The sequence below is a fragment of the Platalea leucorodia genome, assembly GCF_965183815.1.
Source record: "Platalea leucorodia genome assembly, chromosome: Z".
NCBI classification, from domain to species: Eukaryota; Metazoa; Chordata; class Aves; order Pelecaniformes; family Threskiornithidae; genus Platalea; species Platalea leucorodia.
This window is the reverse complement of record NC_138858.1, coordinates 67,402,717-67,419,079: the sequence shown is the minus strand read 5'-3', so window position 1 is coordinate 67,419,079 and position 16,363 is coordinate 67,402,717. Positions and strand designations below refer to the sequence as shown.

The window sequence follows — 16,363 nt, the reverse complement described above, 5'->3', positions numbered from 1 at the left end:
CATCATGTAGCCAATTATTTTAATAATATTTTCTTCCAGAAACATACATTTGATCCAGGGCTTCTGGTAATTCTGTGCCAAGCTGGGAGTTTTTATCTGGAATAGAAGGTAGTCTATGTGAGAAATAACGTGGCTTTATTCAGATAGCTATTTGAAGGAAATAGAAATATTCTGCAGCCCTTATCAGCATGTCGCTGATGCCCTTGCTTCTATAAAGTAGTTTCTCTTGGGCATAAAATTATTCCATGCTTCTTTTCCAGTCCCCTTCATTTTCAGGAAGAGAGGGAGGGATCCCAGAGGATGTAGATTCTGACTGGGAGCTTAAGGAAGACGAAAGTCTGCATCTATAAAAGTCCTACAATTTTCCGTATTTGCTGGAAATCTAAATAGGTAGTTGTTTTGGGTTTTCCCTAAATTCAGAAAAACAGCATACTGAATTGTTGTCTAAGTTATTTGGCTACAGGAAGTGTAGTCACATGAAGTTGTAATTGCTATAATATGCGATTCTCTAATGGTCTCTGGGGAAGCAACCAATATCCTTGGTTGTATTAGTCTTTTCTTGGTGGTGCTTAATTATTGAAGAGGCAGAGGTGCGTTATCTTACAATGAATGGCTGAGACTCTAGGAATGAAACAACTCTTCTCTTTAATGCTAATTGAAAGGCCAAATGAAGTAAATTTCTTTAAACAGTACTTACCTTAGAACAAAACCAAAAAAACCTCATCTTTATCCTTATAGTAGATCTACTCTAGGCAGCTCATGATCAGAGCTGTCATGTGTTCTAGATTTAAAATCAGTTTTCTAGGGGCTAGATTTTCTTGTAATCAAAACCAGCAAAAAATAATTCTACATTGGATCAGTTTTAATGCATTTCTTATTATAATAACAATAAACACTTGGACTTAAAATTATATTAGCCTACACCCTGTAGTTTTTCCAGAAACTCAAACAAAAAAATGTTTTCTGCAGTTACAGGCTGTGCTTTGTGGTGATGGCCCTCCAGGAGTCCTAGCAACTTTCATTTGTCACTGAGCCAGTGGTGCAGGATGAAGTACTTTTGCAGACCTAGGACCCCCATAGGAAGTTCACTAGTTTCTTTCTAATACCAACTGAATTATCACTGGACTTCAGGGGCAGGATTGTAGCTGCCTTAGATAAATACCTTTTTCTGTGTAAACTTAACCTTCTAAATCCATAATTATAAGAAACAATGCTTCTAATACAAACCGTGCTAAATAAATCTTTGCTCCCTTAATTAAAGGTATAACTGAAAATAGGATTTCTTCTGTAAAGTCCACATTATTCTTAACACAACAGTATGGCATACAATATGTACTTATGATAAAATAGTCATACAACTTCATTTTTATGAACCAGAATCATTAACTTCAGGATTCATGATTTTGTTCAGGAAGGCATGGTATTCTTCCCCTCAAATTATATTATTGTATGGAATCATAATTTTTAGTAAGACTACAAACTCTGGGTGATAACTTTCAAATTTATTTTTGCTAAACTTTATAGACTGACAGTTCAGGATATGTGGATAGTCACTTTCCATCTACTTTGTGATTACAGTAATGAGTCTCTGTATCAAACCGTGTAATCATCCCAGTAGCTAATACTGTGTTTTCTGATCTAAATAGATAGTATGTTTCTACTGTTTCAGCATTCCAATAGCAAGCAGTAAAACTTTTTTTGGAGGGGGAATGCAGTGTTTATAATGGATGCTTACTGAAGACTGAATGTCTGTTGTTTGACCTGTGTAATGGTTACTTTACTGTGTGTGCTAAAAAAAGATGATTTCTGGAGATAGCCTGCTGAATGAGGTTCTAGGTCTTATTAAAATCAACCTGTTTGAATTGAGATGATTAATTTATCTATAGGTTGTGAACTAAATAACAGGTATTAGTTTCTTACTAATTTAGCTAGCTTCAGGTGACCTCCTTGAAAGAGAGGACACCATGTGCCCTAAAGATTTGTTGTGTGTTTGTCATCTTATGATCGTATTACCTTTTAGGCAACAGATCCTCTCAATCTCATTAAATTGTGATGCACTGGGATCAGTGTACATCAGCAGCCCTTCCTCCAGCTGATGCTTGAAGTCCTTTTGTGTTCCGGCTAGTCCACTGCTACTTTTTTTTTCCCCAGTTTTCAGAGTCCCTTCTTCCAACAACAGCAATATCATCTTTGGGTTTCCTGTTTCTCAGGCTTATCTTGAAGAATTCCGTAGGAAAGGATATTTGACTACTGTTTTTTAATTACTCCAAAGTGATCACTGAAGAACTCAAGTGGATTCTTAATAACAATCCCCTTCCCCAAAAATTAAAACAAAACAAAAAATCCTTTCCCAGAGCAGATTCTTGGGGCATTGTAAATTCAAATGGTGTATCCTAGAAGTTGTTCCCACAGAACTATCCTACAGAAATATCTGCAACGGTCCAAAGCTTGTTTAAAAAAAAAAAAGTCCTCTTAATTAAAAATCATCTCAGGGTAAAGATTGAAAGTTTCTCCTTTCATAAAAGGACTCTCAGGGAAGGAGCAATTGCCTCAATAAGGTGTTTTTTTATTTTTAAAGGAGAAGAGATTAATTTTTCATCAGCATAACCCATAGAAGTTAATGCAAAAGAGAGGAATTATTGTCCCTTGGCAAAGACCAAATAGAACTTTCCAATACATTTTTGTGGGCCATACCTTAGCGTTGCCCATAGATGGACCATCTGTTGCGCACTTATAACATTTTTGTATGCTTTGCAGCCATCTTACCACTGTGATCTGTCTTACATAAAACACACGCTGCATTGCACAAAATGTTTGTCCTGAGCAGTGCTCATGAAGTACTTATTATCTCCATGTCCACCCTACCTCATAAAGAGCACAGGATTTCTGCAGGCAACTGGAGTCAGCGTTTCCTTCAGGTACTGAAACCTGTCAGGCACAGAACTCTACTGCTTAATTCCTGCTTTCTTCTTAACCTACATGGTTGTATCAGGATAGCATATGGTCAGCACATGGGATGCTGCGGGGTTGGCAGAGAAATTCAAATATGATCAGATTGTCTGGAGAACACTCACTAAGAAAAGTGGCAGCAGTGGACAACAAGAGTGGCGGAGTGGGCACAAACAAGAAGAGTGTTGGCAAGGGAATTGGAAACATGGGAACGAGTGAAGGAGAAATGACTGTGAAAGAGCCTCATACAGCTGGCAGATGTGCGATGAAGTAAGGGGCTAGGTGTAGCCCATGCTCTGAATTAGCATACTTTTTTTGGTATTTTCTTATTGATTTGCTAGTATGTGTTTACTCAGTGTTCAAATGAGGAAGTAGGGATAGAAAACAGTAATGAGTAAGTAACTTCTTATATGAAGATTAAGAATTGTTTTTCAGATGCAGTGTCTTTGTGGCAGTATTTTGTGTTGATCAGATGAAAGCTAGGTTGCCTTTGTTAACTTTCCTATGTTCAAAATCTAACAACTGTTTTTTGTTTACTTTTCTGCTCCATTTCTCTTGCTGTCGAAGCATAGTGATTTTGTCTTTGTGAAAATACTGAGTAGAAACAATATTAATATTTTGGTTTTCTGCCTTCTATCAGGGAGGAAATCAAAGTTAGAGGTAAATACCACCTGTTACTACAAAACATAATACACAGTTGTTTCAACAGCAGTACAGAGTAACATCAGGTGAAAATGTAAAAATCTGTTTTCCACTGGTCATTTAAAGACTTTTACTATTCTCTGTTACATTCAGTTTTCCTAAGAAAAATGTATTTTATTTAAAAATAATATGGAATGTACTTTGAAAACTTTGAACTTTGAATGCACTGCAATTTGCTTGTTACTTCCCTTTTTCTTTAACCTTCTGTGAACTTTTTGAAGGACTGCCACTGCGCTACTACAGATGAAAAATTGTAGGCATGCCAGACGTTGTCTTCTGTAACTTAGCTTTTAAGTCAGCTAGACTTGAGAACAGTCTGTATGTACGTGCCTCTTCATGCTGCTTTCTGATCAAATAATAAGACTTCTGAGCCTTCTTCAATCCATCTTTGATTTACTCAGAAATTCCATAAGGGGCCTCTGAGAAACATGCCATCTTTTCCATAATTTTAGAGGAAAAATGAGTTCGATTTAAAGGTTTCTTAAATTGTTTCGAGTTCACAACTAATAGATCAAAAAATATCGGAATTAAAATGCAATTATATATGTAAAGGGTCAAAATATATTTTAAAATAAGAACAATTTCTCATAGTGAGATAATTTGTTTAAAGTAGTGTTGAGATGAATATACCTGCAGTCTGCATCTGCTTTTTTTTTTGTTTTAGCTGTGTTCTTAATGAAATCCATAGTATGCAATAAGCCGCCCACATGCTCAGTTTGATTTCAAGTAGTTTATGCCTCCCAATTATTTTTACATCATTTGGAAGCTAACCTTTTAAATATAATGTAGAATTATGCAGATTGAATGTTCTCATAATATTTGAATTTTGTTTCAGAGCAAAGTAGAAGAGATGATTTGGAAGCTTTAGGTCATATGTTTATGTATTTTCTCAGAGGAAGCCTTCCATGGCAAGGTTTAAAGGTAGTGGTTTTTGATATCTTCCTCTATCCTATTTTCAGATCATCAGCTTTTCTTACCATGATCTTTTTCTTTTTCAAAGTTTGTCTGCAAGCTGTATAACTTCAGAAGCTTGTTTTATTCTTATATCATAGGCTGATACGTTAAAAGAACGTTACCAGAAAATTGGAGACACAAAACGAGCAACGCCTATAGAAGTATTGTGTGAAAACTTCCCAGGTAATGCCTACTGTTAATAAAAAGGTTGTGTATTGATTTAGAAAACGAAACTGACATAGATAGTTGTTTAATATCTGGTTTTAAAAATAAAATAATGCTTCCAAATATGTGTATTACGTACTATGGTAATAGTTACAAGAATTATCCTTTGAAGCAGTACTAAGCTAATGCTGGTGTTCTTCAAAGATAGATTTTTCTAAAGGAAACATTAAAATGTTATGATACATATTCTTACAGTGATCAACTAATCTACACTTGTATCTTCACACATAAAATTTTACAAGCCTTTTCAGCTCAAATCTGGTATTGTGTCCCTTTTTAAAACAAGCTGCATTAGGAACAGCTTGAAATAATACTTAAAATAACTTGCAAGTAGTTTCAGGTGTCACTTCTAGTTCTCCTTGAGTGCACAGAGAACCAATGAGGTATTGGAAAACTGGAGAGAAGCAAATATGATACTTAAAGAGTTGGACTAATCAGCTTGGGACAGGGGACGCACACATGATATGGACTTGATTTCGCCAAAATAAACACCTTGAAAAATAATCACAATGTCATTGACAGGCAAAATGGATTTGCTGAGAATAGCTCATGACAAACTGATTTGATTTCCTCTTATGAAAAGAGATCCTGTCCACAGCAGGCCTTGTGGACAGGAGGCAGATGTTTTATATCATGAAATCTTAGTGCTTTTACTTTTGACAGTCTTTTTAAGTAATCTTAAAAGCTTAATCAAGAAGAATCTACTATGGGAAGAAGAGTGTAAACCAATTTGAAGTAGTTACGTACGTTGTTGTCATATATGAAACATGAAATGGTATTCCACAGAGATCTATGCTCGATCTGTTCAGTATTTTTGAGTGCCTTGTATAAGTAAGTGTTTAATAAACGTGCAAATGATAAGTTTGAAATTTGTAGGCTTGACAGTAGGGTTAGAATGAAAGGGTTAGAAATGACAGATTACACATACAGTCTTAAAAATATAAGGTACAGTTCAATAAATCTTATTCAAGGTACTATATGAAGATAGGATCAAATCCAAATTATGAATTATTGGGTATGGGAAGGTTCCTTAGGTAATGACTCAAAGTCAGTTGGTCACAAAGTAAATGCAAGTGAACAGTGTCATGCTGCTATATTTTTAAAAACAAACAAACAAATCCTATACTAAATTGGATTATATAAACAGGATATAGCCTGAAAGACATGAATTTCCATGTCTGCTCTATGTAATTCTGTAAAACCTCAACTGAAGCAGTATGTTCAACTTTGGGGACTGTACTTCAAGAAAATGTATCCTATTTTAAGGGTATCTCATAAAGAAGTAGGAGTGCTTATATGCCATATATGCTAGACCTATCACCAAAGACTGAGGTCAAGAAGATTGGTTTAGTCAAGATTGTGAGGGAAAGTTCTTCTGTACCTTTTGTCTGCTACGAACATGAAAGGAATCAGTTTGCTACAGCCACAGCAGCTAGGACAAAGTAATGAGTGTAATCCAGAACAGTTAAATTTAGACTTGAACTCCTGTGTTTCAAATATACTGAAGATTGGAGGGGATTGTCATTGCCAGGGAGACTATGGAGTTTCTTTCACTGGAGTTATGTGAGAACAAACCAGGCAGACAAGGCTGTAACCGATCTGCTATGGGATAGGGTGGTGTACTTGATGGTCTTTTGAAGTTCTTTTCAATCCTGTGGTAAAAACTAGTACATTATCAATTTTTCTTATGTTTTTCATTTCACTTTCTTCTCTGTGTTAAAAAAAATAATAAAATGAAGTGAAATTGACTTTTGTTACAGAACTTGGAGTAAATGTCTGAACATACGTTTGGTGAATTGACAAAAGTTTAAATGTAGAGGGGGAAAAAACTGTTCTGGAATAGAAATCATCTGCATCCAGTAATGCATGCATGTCGATTTTTATCCTTTAAAAAATAAACACCTAATTTAAGGTGTATATGGTGCAATTCTTGGAAATAATTATGCATGAGTAGCTCTATATATGTAGTGGACTGTTTCCACGAAATTTGATCAAGTACATGCTTGTTGACAGGATTGGATCTGAAAAAGGAAGAGGGAAAAGATATTTGACCTTGGAGAGCACAAAAGATAAACTTCTCTGATAGTAGATATGTACATTTTCATAACAAATATGTTCTTGTATATGGAAGTTCTTGCATGTCAAATATCCAAGGATTTTCTACCTTTTCCTGTCCTTGTCACTTAAGACATAGAATAGAATGAGAAGTACATCCACCATCATTTCAACTCTTTTCAGTCAGCCTGCAGGCAGAGTGAGCCGATTGATGTTCTATAAGGTGAGAGAACTCTGTAGTATCAGTGAAAGATACTTTGGTCTTTGTCACATGTTAAACACTTACCTTTTTCATCCCCTGTTCTGTGGAATTGCACTGTCTTTGTGCAACTCTATTGCTGTTTCAAGCCTTTTATAAAATGAGCAAGGATTTAAACTGTGGAGTTTCTGCTTCAAATGCACGATAAGGGTGGTATTTGATTTTTGGAGTCAGCCAGTTGTACCATTCAGCTGCATTGAATGGCTCGGTTCCAGCCTTCATACCTCTGAAGACATGCCTTGCATGCTTTGGGTTCCGGTTTACATTGGGAAAGTATGGTTAGGAGGTCACTAGCAATGTGTCAGCATTTATCTTCACCTTCTTCAAACACTGATCTCCTTGGCTAGTATTACTGAAGAGCCTTGCGTTTCTGCTGAACCGGACCTTAGGTGCCAAGGAATTGCTCCTATCCACTGCTTCATCTGCTTATGCCTAAAACATAGCGCTTAATATTCTGTTTTTGTCAGAACTGAGTAATTTGGGATGTCTCAGCACCATTGTCCTGTGCTGCATTCTTGACAGCACCAACATGACACTGCCCCACAACTTTTTGTTATCAGGCTGGTCTTAAACCTTCACTTCTCCCTCTTTCTACCTTACTATCTCTGAATGAGTTTAACTTAGCATAGCTCAGTCTTAGCACTGCCTTTGCACTTCTCAACCATCCTCTGTCAGAAGATAGGCTTCTAACAGCACCTTGTGTGTACTACAGAACGTCAGCTTCTCCAGACTTATTGGAATGTGATGTATGGGTCAGGGTGAGCGTGCAGTGATACTGTTGTGCCGCTTCTGACATACATACCTGTTCATAGGATCAGTGAGTGCTGGCGGTATCTACTTTCAACTTTGTCCTCTGACTTTCTGGCCATATAGAGGTGCTTTCTCTTGTACTATGTGACCATGTGAACAGTCTTTTTGGCTTGAGAGTGAGGGGTCATTATTTTTCTCAGAATGGCTTGCCAGTGGGTGGTTTCCTAGTCTTTCACAAGCTACAAACGTTCCTAAAGAAGTTAGATTTTAAGAGCTCTGTCCACCTGGAACTCATGTCCCAGGACTCAGGTCAAGTGCTTCACCTAATCCGTATCAGATTGTGAGAAGTTGTTGCAGTACTCAATTCCAAACCACTGCAGTGTGATTTTTATTTTTTTTTTTTTTCTTTCTGTAACAAGAAGGTGTGGATAGAGGCAGTCTGAATGAACCAAAATTTCAGTATGGTTAAGTTCTTGCGCTCTTTACAGTACTTTAGTTTGTTCTTATAATACCTGCTGGAGTGGAAAGATCTGTAGGACTTTGTGAAAGCTTGTTAACATTTATCTCTTCTCACCATCTGCTGTTTTCTCAGACTGTTGTATTTCCATATGCCCCTCATTTCACTGATTCCTGAAGGAGTTATTGTAAATGCAGTCACATGTCTGAGCAGTTTCTCAATGGGATTTGAAGCTTGTGCTTCAGATGTTCATGGCTCCTCCCTATCAACCCTTGGATTCTTGTAGTCTTTTGTCCATAAAGATGCTTGTTCCTTACAGCTGTTATCTCAGAAGCCTTTCATGGCTTATGCCCATTATCAAGCATGGGACTTCTGCATGCTCTACTCACCCGCCAAGAGGTTTGTGCTGCAACTCTTTGTCTTAACTAGAAGGTTCTGGCTGCTAGTGCGCAGTCTGTACTTCATACCTTTTAACGACTAGGAAAGGTCTTTCCTTTTATCTTTACAGGTCCAGGCCCTTTCAGAAATCTCCCTGGTTTTCTCCACTACGGGGAGAATCTTCTAATTTCCATGTAGCACCTACACAAATGAATCTCCATTTGTATGCTGACATGGTATTTAAACAGTGATATTAAACTAACAGTGGTCAGAAGTCATTCTACAAGAGGTCAGGTAACCTTAGTACTTCTCTGCAGTGTTTCTGTTCAGGATATTTGCCAGTTCTGCTCAACGCCTTCACATAACATGGTGCCTGAAGCATTCAGTGCTGCTGTAGCCTTCCATAGTCATAGTACAGTTACAGCTCAACAGAGCCTATACCAAGTGTTTTTTGTGAGGACAATTGGAGTTGCCCATTGTAGAATGCCCATGTGGATCCTCTCTTAAAGAAAGGAAGGTTACATTCCAGTAGCAGGTGTTCTTTGAGACATAGTCCACTCTGTACATTCATATACGTCCCTCTTTACCTTTCCTTAGGCTTGTCTTTGTACAATTAATTGAAAAAAAAAAAAAAAAATTGACAAGTAGAGGCATTTCTCTCCTCAGTTTCTTGGCACACTGCATCAGGACTTGAAGGTTGAATGAAAGATCTTGACAGGTAATGCAAACGGAAAATTAGTGGAAGGTCAATTGGTAGGATATGTTTAGAATATGGCAGTATATCTTGAAAAATATTATTACTATTAAGTAACTTTTCTTTCTGGTAATTCACAGATTCATTGTGAACAACTTCAGGTTTTATGGTGAGAGGTAGAAATTGCTTTAAAATGTAATAATAAGTACTGGGGTTTGAGTGCCATTAAAACAGGTATGGCAACTATGTACATTTCTTATTTATATAGAGGAAATGGCTACGTATCTACGTTATGTAAGAAGGCTAGATTTTTTTGAAAAGCCGGACTATGACTACTTAAGAAAGCTCTTCACAGACTTACTTGATCGGAAAGGCTACATGTTTGATTATGAATATGACTGGATTGGCAAACAGTTGGTGAGTATAATTAAGCTACTAGTAATATACTGTTTTTTGTGTGTGATCAGTTTTGAGCCAGTGTTAGTCTTGAGTTTCAGAATACATGTGTATCTCATGGCTGCTATTAGAGTTGTGAACAGCTGCTATTATAAACTGGTCTCCAGATGAATTTTCAAACATTATGTTTTGGCTTGAGATATTTTATATCGAGTCTCTTTCCAAACATATACTCTTAATATCAAAGTAAATCTCTGTTCAATACAAAATGAGGTTGTAGGAATTCAGACTGGTGTTCGAGTTGAAGAGTGAGTTTAAAACTTTGCAGGTGATTGTCATTATTACATGCATTTTCTTGCTTTGGGGACTTTCTTGCTCCCAGTATTTTTAAAATGTAGAGCAATCACTTCTCTGCATCTGAGGTATACACCAGATATTTATCAGCTCATGATGAAGAAACTGTATATAATTTTTATGCAGTTCTAATTAAATATGATGTAGGATATCAGTTTCTGTCACAGTGCATGTAAAGTGACAGAAAAACTGTGTTTATATTCTTTAAAGAAAGGGTAAAAGATGAATTTTGCAGCATCTCAAATATTTCCTCGCTTCTTTTTAATAAGTAGGGAAAGGGTTGTGTAAGTTGGACAATTTTGGATTATACATTTTACCCTGAAGTTTCTTGTGTGACTCTCTCTGAAAGAATCGTAGCATTTTATTGCTAAATCTTTTTTCAGTGTTTAGCATTAAAAATTACTTTAAGCCTTTCTTCGGACTTTCATCAGAATGTCCTGACTGCTAACTGCAGAAAATATCAGCCTAAAGTCTTTCAGAAAATTAATGTCTGACAATACTCAGAATTGCTACTTCTATTGCTAATTTGTACTTCAATTGTGTAAGTCTAGGTTAGATTTTTTCTTTTTGTTATTAGTAAATATCTAGTGAAGCTTTTGCTTTAATTTCATAATTTTGGGTTATAGGAAACTGTCAGATTTAAAGATTACTTTCTATTACATACCAGTAACTTTTGGTGGGACTTAAGAATTTATTTTTTTTACCAGTTGCTACATATTATTTATATTTGTAGCCTACTCCAGTGGGTTCAATACATTCAGACACTGCACTGTCTTCAAACAGAGAAGCATATCAGCACAGAGATAAAATGCAACAATCCAAAAATCAGGTAAACTGCTTATGTAAGATTATCAGCATTGCTTTGTCTTTTGTCTAATGATTTGTGCTCTGTTGTTGCTTTTATTAGAACTCCAAAGTAAAATTGATTCCAGGTTTTCTTTGTTTTTTCTTTGATTTAGGTAGGTCCTTATTAATGTATTTCTACATCTGTAGACCTTAAAATGTCCTGAAGCATTGCTTGTTTGATGCTATATGATATAATGTAACTTACATCAGTAGTGAATTTTCTCTCTCCTGATATTTCTTTAAATTTTTTCTTTTAATTTTCTGTTTTTAATCACTGTCTCTTCCCCATATACTATATCATCTATTGGAGTTCTAACGTGTGTATAACAATCAATGTGTGTGTATAACAATCAATGTGTGTGTATAACAATCAATGTGTGTGTATAACAATCAATGTGTGTGTATAACAATCCATCTTTTGAAACCAGGATAATGACCGAGGTGGTAAAAACATTAGGAATTTAGATCTGTGTCCATTTACCTAAGCTAAGTTACAGGGTTGTGTTGGTGGACTTTGTTTCTTACTAGGAACGTTGAGTTTTAGCTACTTTACTTCTCTATGAAAATGTATGTGTAGGCATACATAAGTATGCAGGTAATATTGTTGTACAATCTGTATAGAAATTGAGTATGTAGTGCTTCTGTGCTCTTAAAAAATAATATAATTAATGCATGAATTGTTTATTTTTGGAATTTGTATTTCTTCTTTTGCATATATTCCTAATGCATTCAAAAATGGTAGTCAACAGACCATAGGGCAGCATGGGACTCACAGCAAGCTAATCCACATCATTTGAGGGCTCACCTAGCAGCTGACAGACATGGTGGCTCGGTACAGGTATTTTCTTCTTCTTTGCATGACTTAATCAGTCATTTTGCATTATATAATACTAGTTGCCCATAGTGCATGACATGATTCCTGTTTTCATATTAAGGTTGCTTTCCAGTAATGTTCAGAATGTTCCGATTATTCCCTACTTCACAATTGCCAGACTGAAATTAAAACAGGTGCAGAAAACTGTGGATCTTTTTGTGTGTGGAATTTCTGCCACATGTTTCTTAGTGAAAGCCTAAAACAATGGAACTATCTGTGTTTTTGAGGGAATATACACTTACATCAGTGCAAGCAACTGAAGCTTAGACATTTGATATGTTATTCAGTTGTATTAGCAACTAAAACACTATTGACTGAACTCAGTGTTGCTCAAGTCATGTTGTTTGTTCCTTAAGCAAATTTCAAATGGAAGTGTTAAGTAGTGATTTTTACTTCAACTTTACTACTTCTGTTCAAACAATAGTTGACTAGAAGAATGTTTCCCAGGGCAGTACTTCACACTTATCAGTGGAAAACTGTGTAGAAACCAACAGTTTTTCCTTTATTATTACTTTGTTTCATCTTCAAAGAGGTTTTTTACCTGATTTGCTCTTAATTTTACTTTTTGGTGTCTTGCTCTTTGAATATATTTAGGGGCGAGATGGTTGGGATAATACATGAGGGAGTCTAAATTTAATATAGAAGGATTCAGAATGCCAGATGCAAAGTCTATGTGAAGTTTTGAGCATTCAGTTCAAAATGAAAATAATTTATTTTTGTAGAGTGTTATCTGGAGAAAATAATTTTTGTATGCTGGATTTTTGAATCTGACAATCTAAGTTACATACATTTCTTCTGAAGTTTTGTTTTGGAAAAAATTTGGCAACGCCTGAAGAAAGAATGAGAAGTCCAGGATAAAGAAAACAGTGCTGTAGTCTCACCAGTGTGATAATTCCATATCTTCTTTAAATGCTTTGAAACTCAATTCAAACTTAACATTCTCTAAATTTTGCTATTTTAGAAACTACTGTCATGTAAGAAAAGCTAATAGATAATAATTATCACTATGCATCAAGAAAAGTTTAAAAATTGTTCTGTGCTTCCCATTAACAAATATTTTGAAAACTTTGCCTGTATATTTAACTTGAATTGCAATAGTTCTCTCAATAACATCAGTTTAGTAACGTGGAATCGAAATTGGATTTGAAATTGTATCTTCCAAAATTATTACTTTTTTTATAATTTAGACTAGAAAAATACATATTTAACTTGTTAAATTCTCATTAGTAGAACTTTCAAATTGTATATCATATCACTCTTTTGGCAATTGTAGCACTTAAGAAACCTTTTATTCTTTCTCAGGTGAAACGTAACAGTCGCAAGAAATTTTATTCCATTGTAATATATGTTAGACACCCTTTGGAGGTGGGGAGAACATTTGCTAGGAAATACCAGCAGTATTCCTTTCTGTTAATGCAATGTTCTTCCTTTTTTTTCCTCAAAGAATATGGCCATTCTGAGTTCAGATCATTTAGATCAGTTGAGACTAAACAGTTGCCATGTAAAGACCAGTGTGCACAACTGCAGCCATTTGGTCTGTGTCTTTGACGATTGCGTTGTACAGAAGGGTATTTTCAAGCCAGCTTAACTGGGTTGCTTTTTAATGTGGAGCAATCATGATTCCTCATTGAAGGCCCTTATAAAACTACATAGCTTCAGTTTTGTTTTGAAGTTTGAGCCCTTGATTGTTGTCAAATACCCTTTTGTTGTAGCAATACTAATTGAATCATGCTATTAAGTCGGACAATTAGCCGGCTAGTTTCGTTGGATTCCTAGCTACCCCCAAGAAGACAAGTTCTAAAAGTGTCACAGGTAATTGTTCAAAGGAAAGTTGAGTCTAAGGTATGAAATTGAAGTGTATTTTTTTTCTATGACATTAGTGAGTCATTGTCCATCTTTCAGATCAGTTTTATGCTGAATTATCTGTTTTTCTGCAAGATATGAAAATCTGGCAGATAACTTTATTTTAAAGTGACAACAGAATGTTTTTTAGGTTACTGCTATTACAGTCATCTGTAATACTACTGCTGAGATCTCTGAGATCCTTTTGTAGAAGATTATTAAAATGTATCAGTGATTCTTCACTGTGACATATTAAATTCAAGTAGACTGAATGTTGGTATATGCGTATATGTATGTTAGTACATATTTTTGTGCTCTTAGCTACGATATTCAAGTGGGAAACATTCAGGTTCTAAATGGTTTCTTCATTAATAGTCATCATTCTGGTTTTTGTATTAATTTAAGTTGTCCCAGACTCTCTAGGCCTATGTTACAGATATACTAATGTGCTTAATCATGTCTAATTTACTTTGTAGCATTGGTTCATGTTTCAAATTCAAATACTATTAGCAAATTGAGTTGTAAAGGGAAGACCTCTAGAAATGGTTCACATCTCTTCTTCCACTTTCCTCTGTTTAGAATAAGATAAAAATGCTGTAGTATGGTAATCGTCTTTCTAGTTTGTGTAGCCTTATTGAGAGCAACTTGTAGCTCCCAACAATTCATTCAGCAACTTCCAGTGTCTTTATAAGTTTGCCTCACTTCCCAAAAATGTCGGTTGTACAACACTGAATTGTTCCCTTCTTTGCATGAACCACAAACTGCTTATGTACTCATGAAGACTGTACTAATCTGTTCATTACTTTTTTCCCTCACTTGCTAGCTGCCCTGCTTCCTCTTATCCTGTTTCTTTTTCTGTTTTTCCATTTGGAAACTCTTTAAAAGGAGGTTAGATTAAAAGATTGGGTTGAAGAGTTCCCAGTGAAGTGCCATAGGTCTTGAAAGGTGCTTAGGAACTGCTTGAAAGGTTAGAGATTTGATCTAAGTAGTTTTGAGTTGCAAGACACCTCTCTTTCAAGAAGTCAAGATAGCAAAGATGCATTAGACAAAGCAAATAAATTTCTCTAAGATTTTGTGAATTAAAAGGTAGTGTGAATTTTTTTTATTCTTTTGTTTTAACTGGAAGCTTTTTGAAGGTAAAATATAGCATTCTGTAGTATCACTAATGAATTGCTTAGGCATGAAGGCTGGCTTTATTTTTTGAAGAGTGGAGAATTCAATTACTGAGATTGGTAATGAAATGAAGGATTATATTCTATGTCTCTTTCAAATTTTTGCAATTCCTTATTGTGATTATAAGCAATTTGTTTTATGAGAGACTTCCTGACTGATTTTTTAACATAGCAAGTAAAAGATTAGTTTATATACTAATCCAAAACAAAGCATGGGGCTAGTGTGAAGATTTACTGTTACCGTTTGGGGAATTGATGTTCAGGCTTAACTTTGTCTTATTGTAACTGGCCCTTGTCAACCTTTTAAAGGGCCATATATCTAAAACTAACCTGTTACACAAGTAATATATCTCATTATTAGGTAGTAGGTCTAGTATTTTGTTTGCCTTATGGCATAGAGGGTAGCAAGAAATAGTCAGTGTGACGTGTATGCTTCTTTATATATGTGCTCTTCAAGTTAAACTTTTAAAGAACTGATTAAATTTGAAGGAACTAAATCTAAACCAGGATAAGATCTGTTATCAAAATGCTTAAAGTTGTTTTAGATTTTCAGTTTAGGGGTTAATCTCCCACTTGTATATAGGTGAATAGCTTAAGTTAATCTTCAACATTGCAACACTTCTAATTTGAAACTTAGTTTAAAATATTAGTTTTCAGAAACCTAATTCTGTGACTATTCATGGAAAAATGTTCATGTACTTTTTAACAGAATTTCTAGGTGCAAAAACATAACTTCAATATCCACGTATTTTTCACTACAATCTTATACGAATCTATTAAGAGATTAATTGTGCCTCCCATCTTTCATCAGGCTACTGAGGAAACCCAGTCCAATTCCAGTCATCAGTAGAGAAATGAAATTAAAAGTTTCTCTTTAAGCACACTGTTAGTTTTGTGTATTGGTTCTTCTCTCCCCTTTCGTAAAGTTTTAGCTTTTTATGTGGATCCACTATGATGAATCATCTTTGTGCCTTATTTGTGGTACATCCTGGCTACAGAATTTTCAGACTACCAATACCCTTTGGTTCACTTACGCTTTCAGAGGTCACAACTCTTTCCATAAAGATGAACTTCATTTTCCTCCCATCTAAACTAAACCACGCAACAGGCAGTTACACTTGTTTGTAGTTGGTTGTGTATTTGGTGGATGTGTCCGGTGTATGTATATGGGAAGTACTGAGGTCCCTTTCTGCTTGATCTCTCTCTCTTTAATAGAGATCAACCAGAGCAAGGTAGGACAGTCTTCTGCTATCTAGTGTGAAGGTTTCTACAAAGTTTGTGTCGAAGTTTCTTAGAGAAAACAGTCAAATTAATAAAAAAACATCTTAGGACAAATGTAGTCTTGAAAAGAAAATCTTCTCCCACTAAAGAAAACCACTGTCAAGAAATACTGTTCAGTTTTGAAGTAAGTTTGAAGAATTTCAAGAAAAGAGTCACCAAACAGGTTGTTATAGCT

General features: G+C 35.4%; 1 protein-coding gene across 4 annotated transcripts in view; it reads left to right on the top strand.

The window, feature by feature from the left end:
• Positions 1-16,363, top strand: part of CSNK1G3 (casein kinase 1 gamma 3) — a 68,323-nt gene that overhangs the window by 40,563 nt on the left and 11,397 nt on the right. For 3 of the 4 annotated variants that reach the window (XM_082335532.1, XM_082335530.1, XM_082335533.1), the window contains 5 exons: positions 4,487-4,572; positions 4,704-4,788; positions 9,692-9,840; positions 10,907-11,002; positions 11,762-11,857. In XM_082335532.1, coding sequence (XP_082191658.1) covers positions 4,487-4,572; positions 4,704-4,788; positions 9,692-9,840; positions 10,907-11,002; positions 11,762-11,857 — 512 coding nt within the window. The remainder of the gene's footprint in view (positions 1-4,486; positions 4,573-4,703; positions 4,789-9,691; positions 9,841-10,906; positions 11,003-11,761; positions 11,858-16,363) is intronic. The other variant, XM_082335531.1, reaches the window with a different exon arrangement.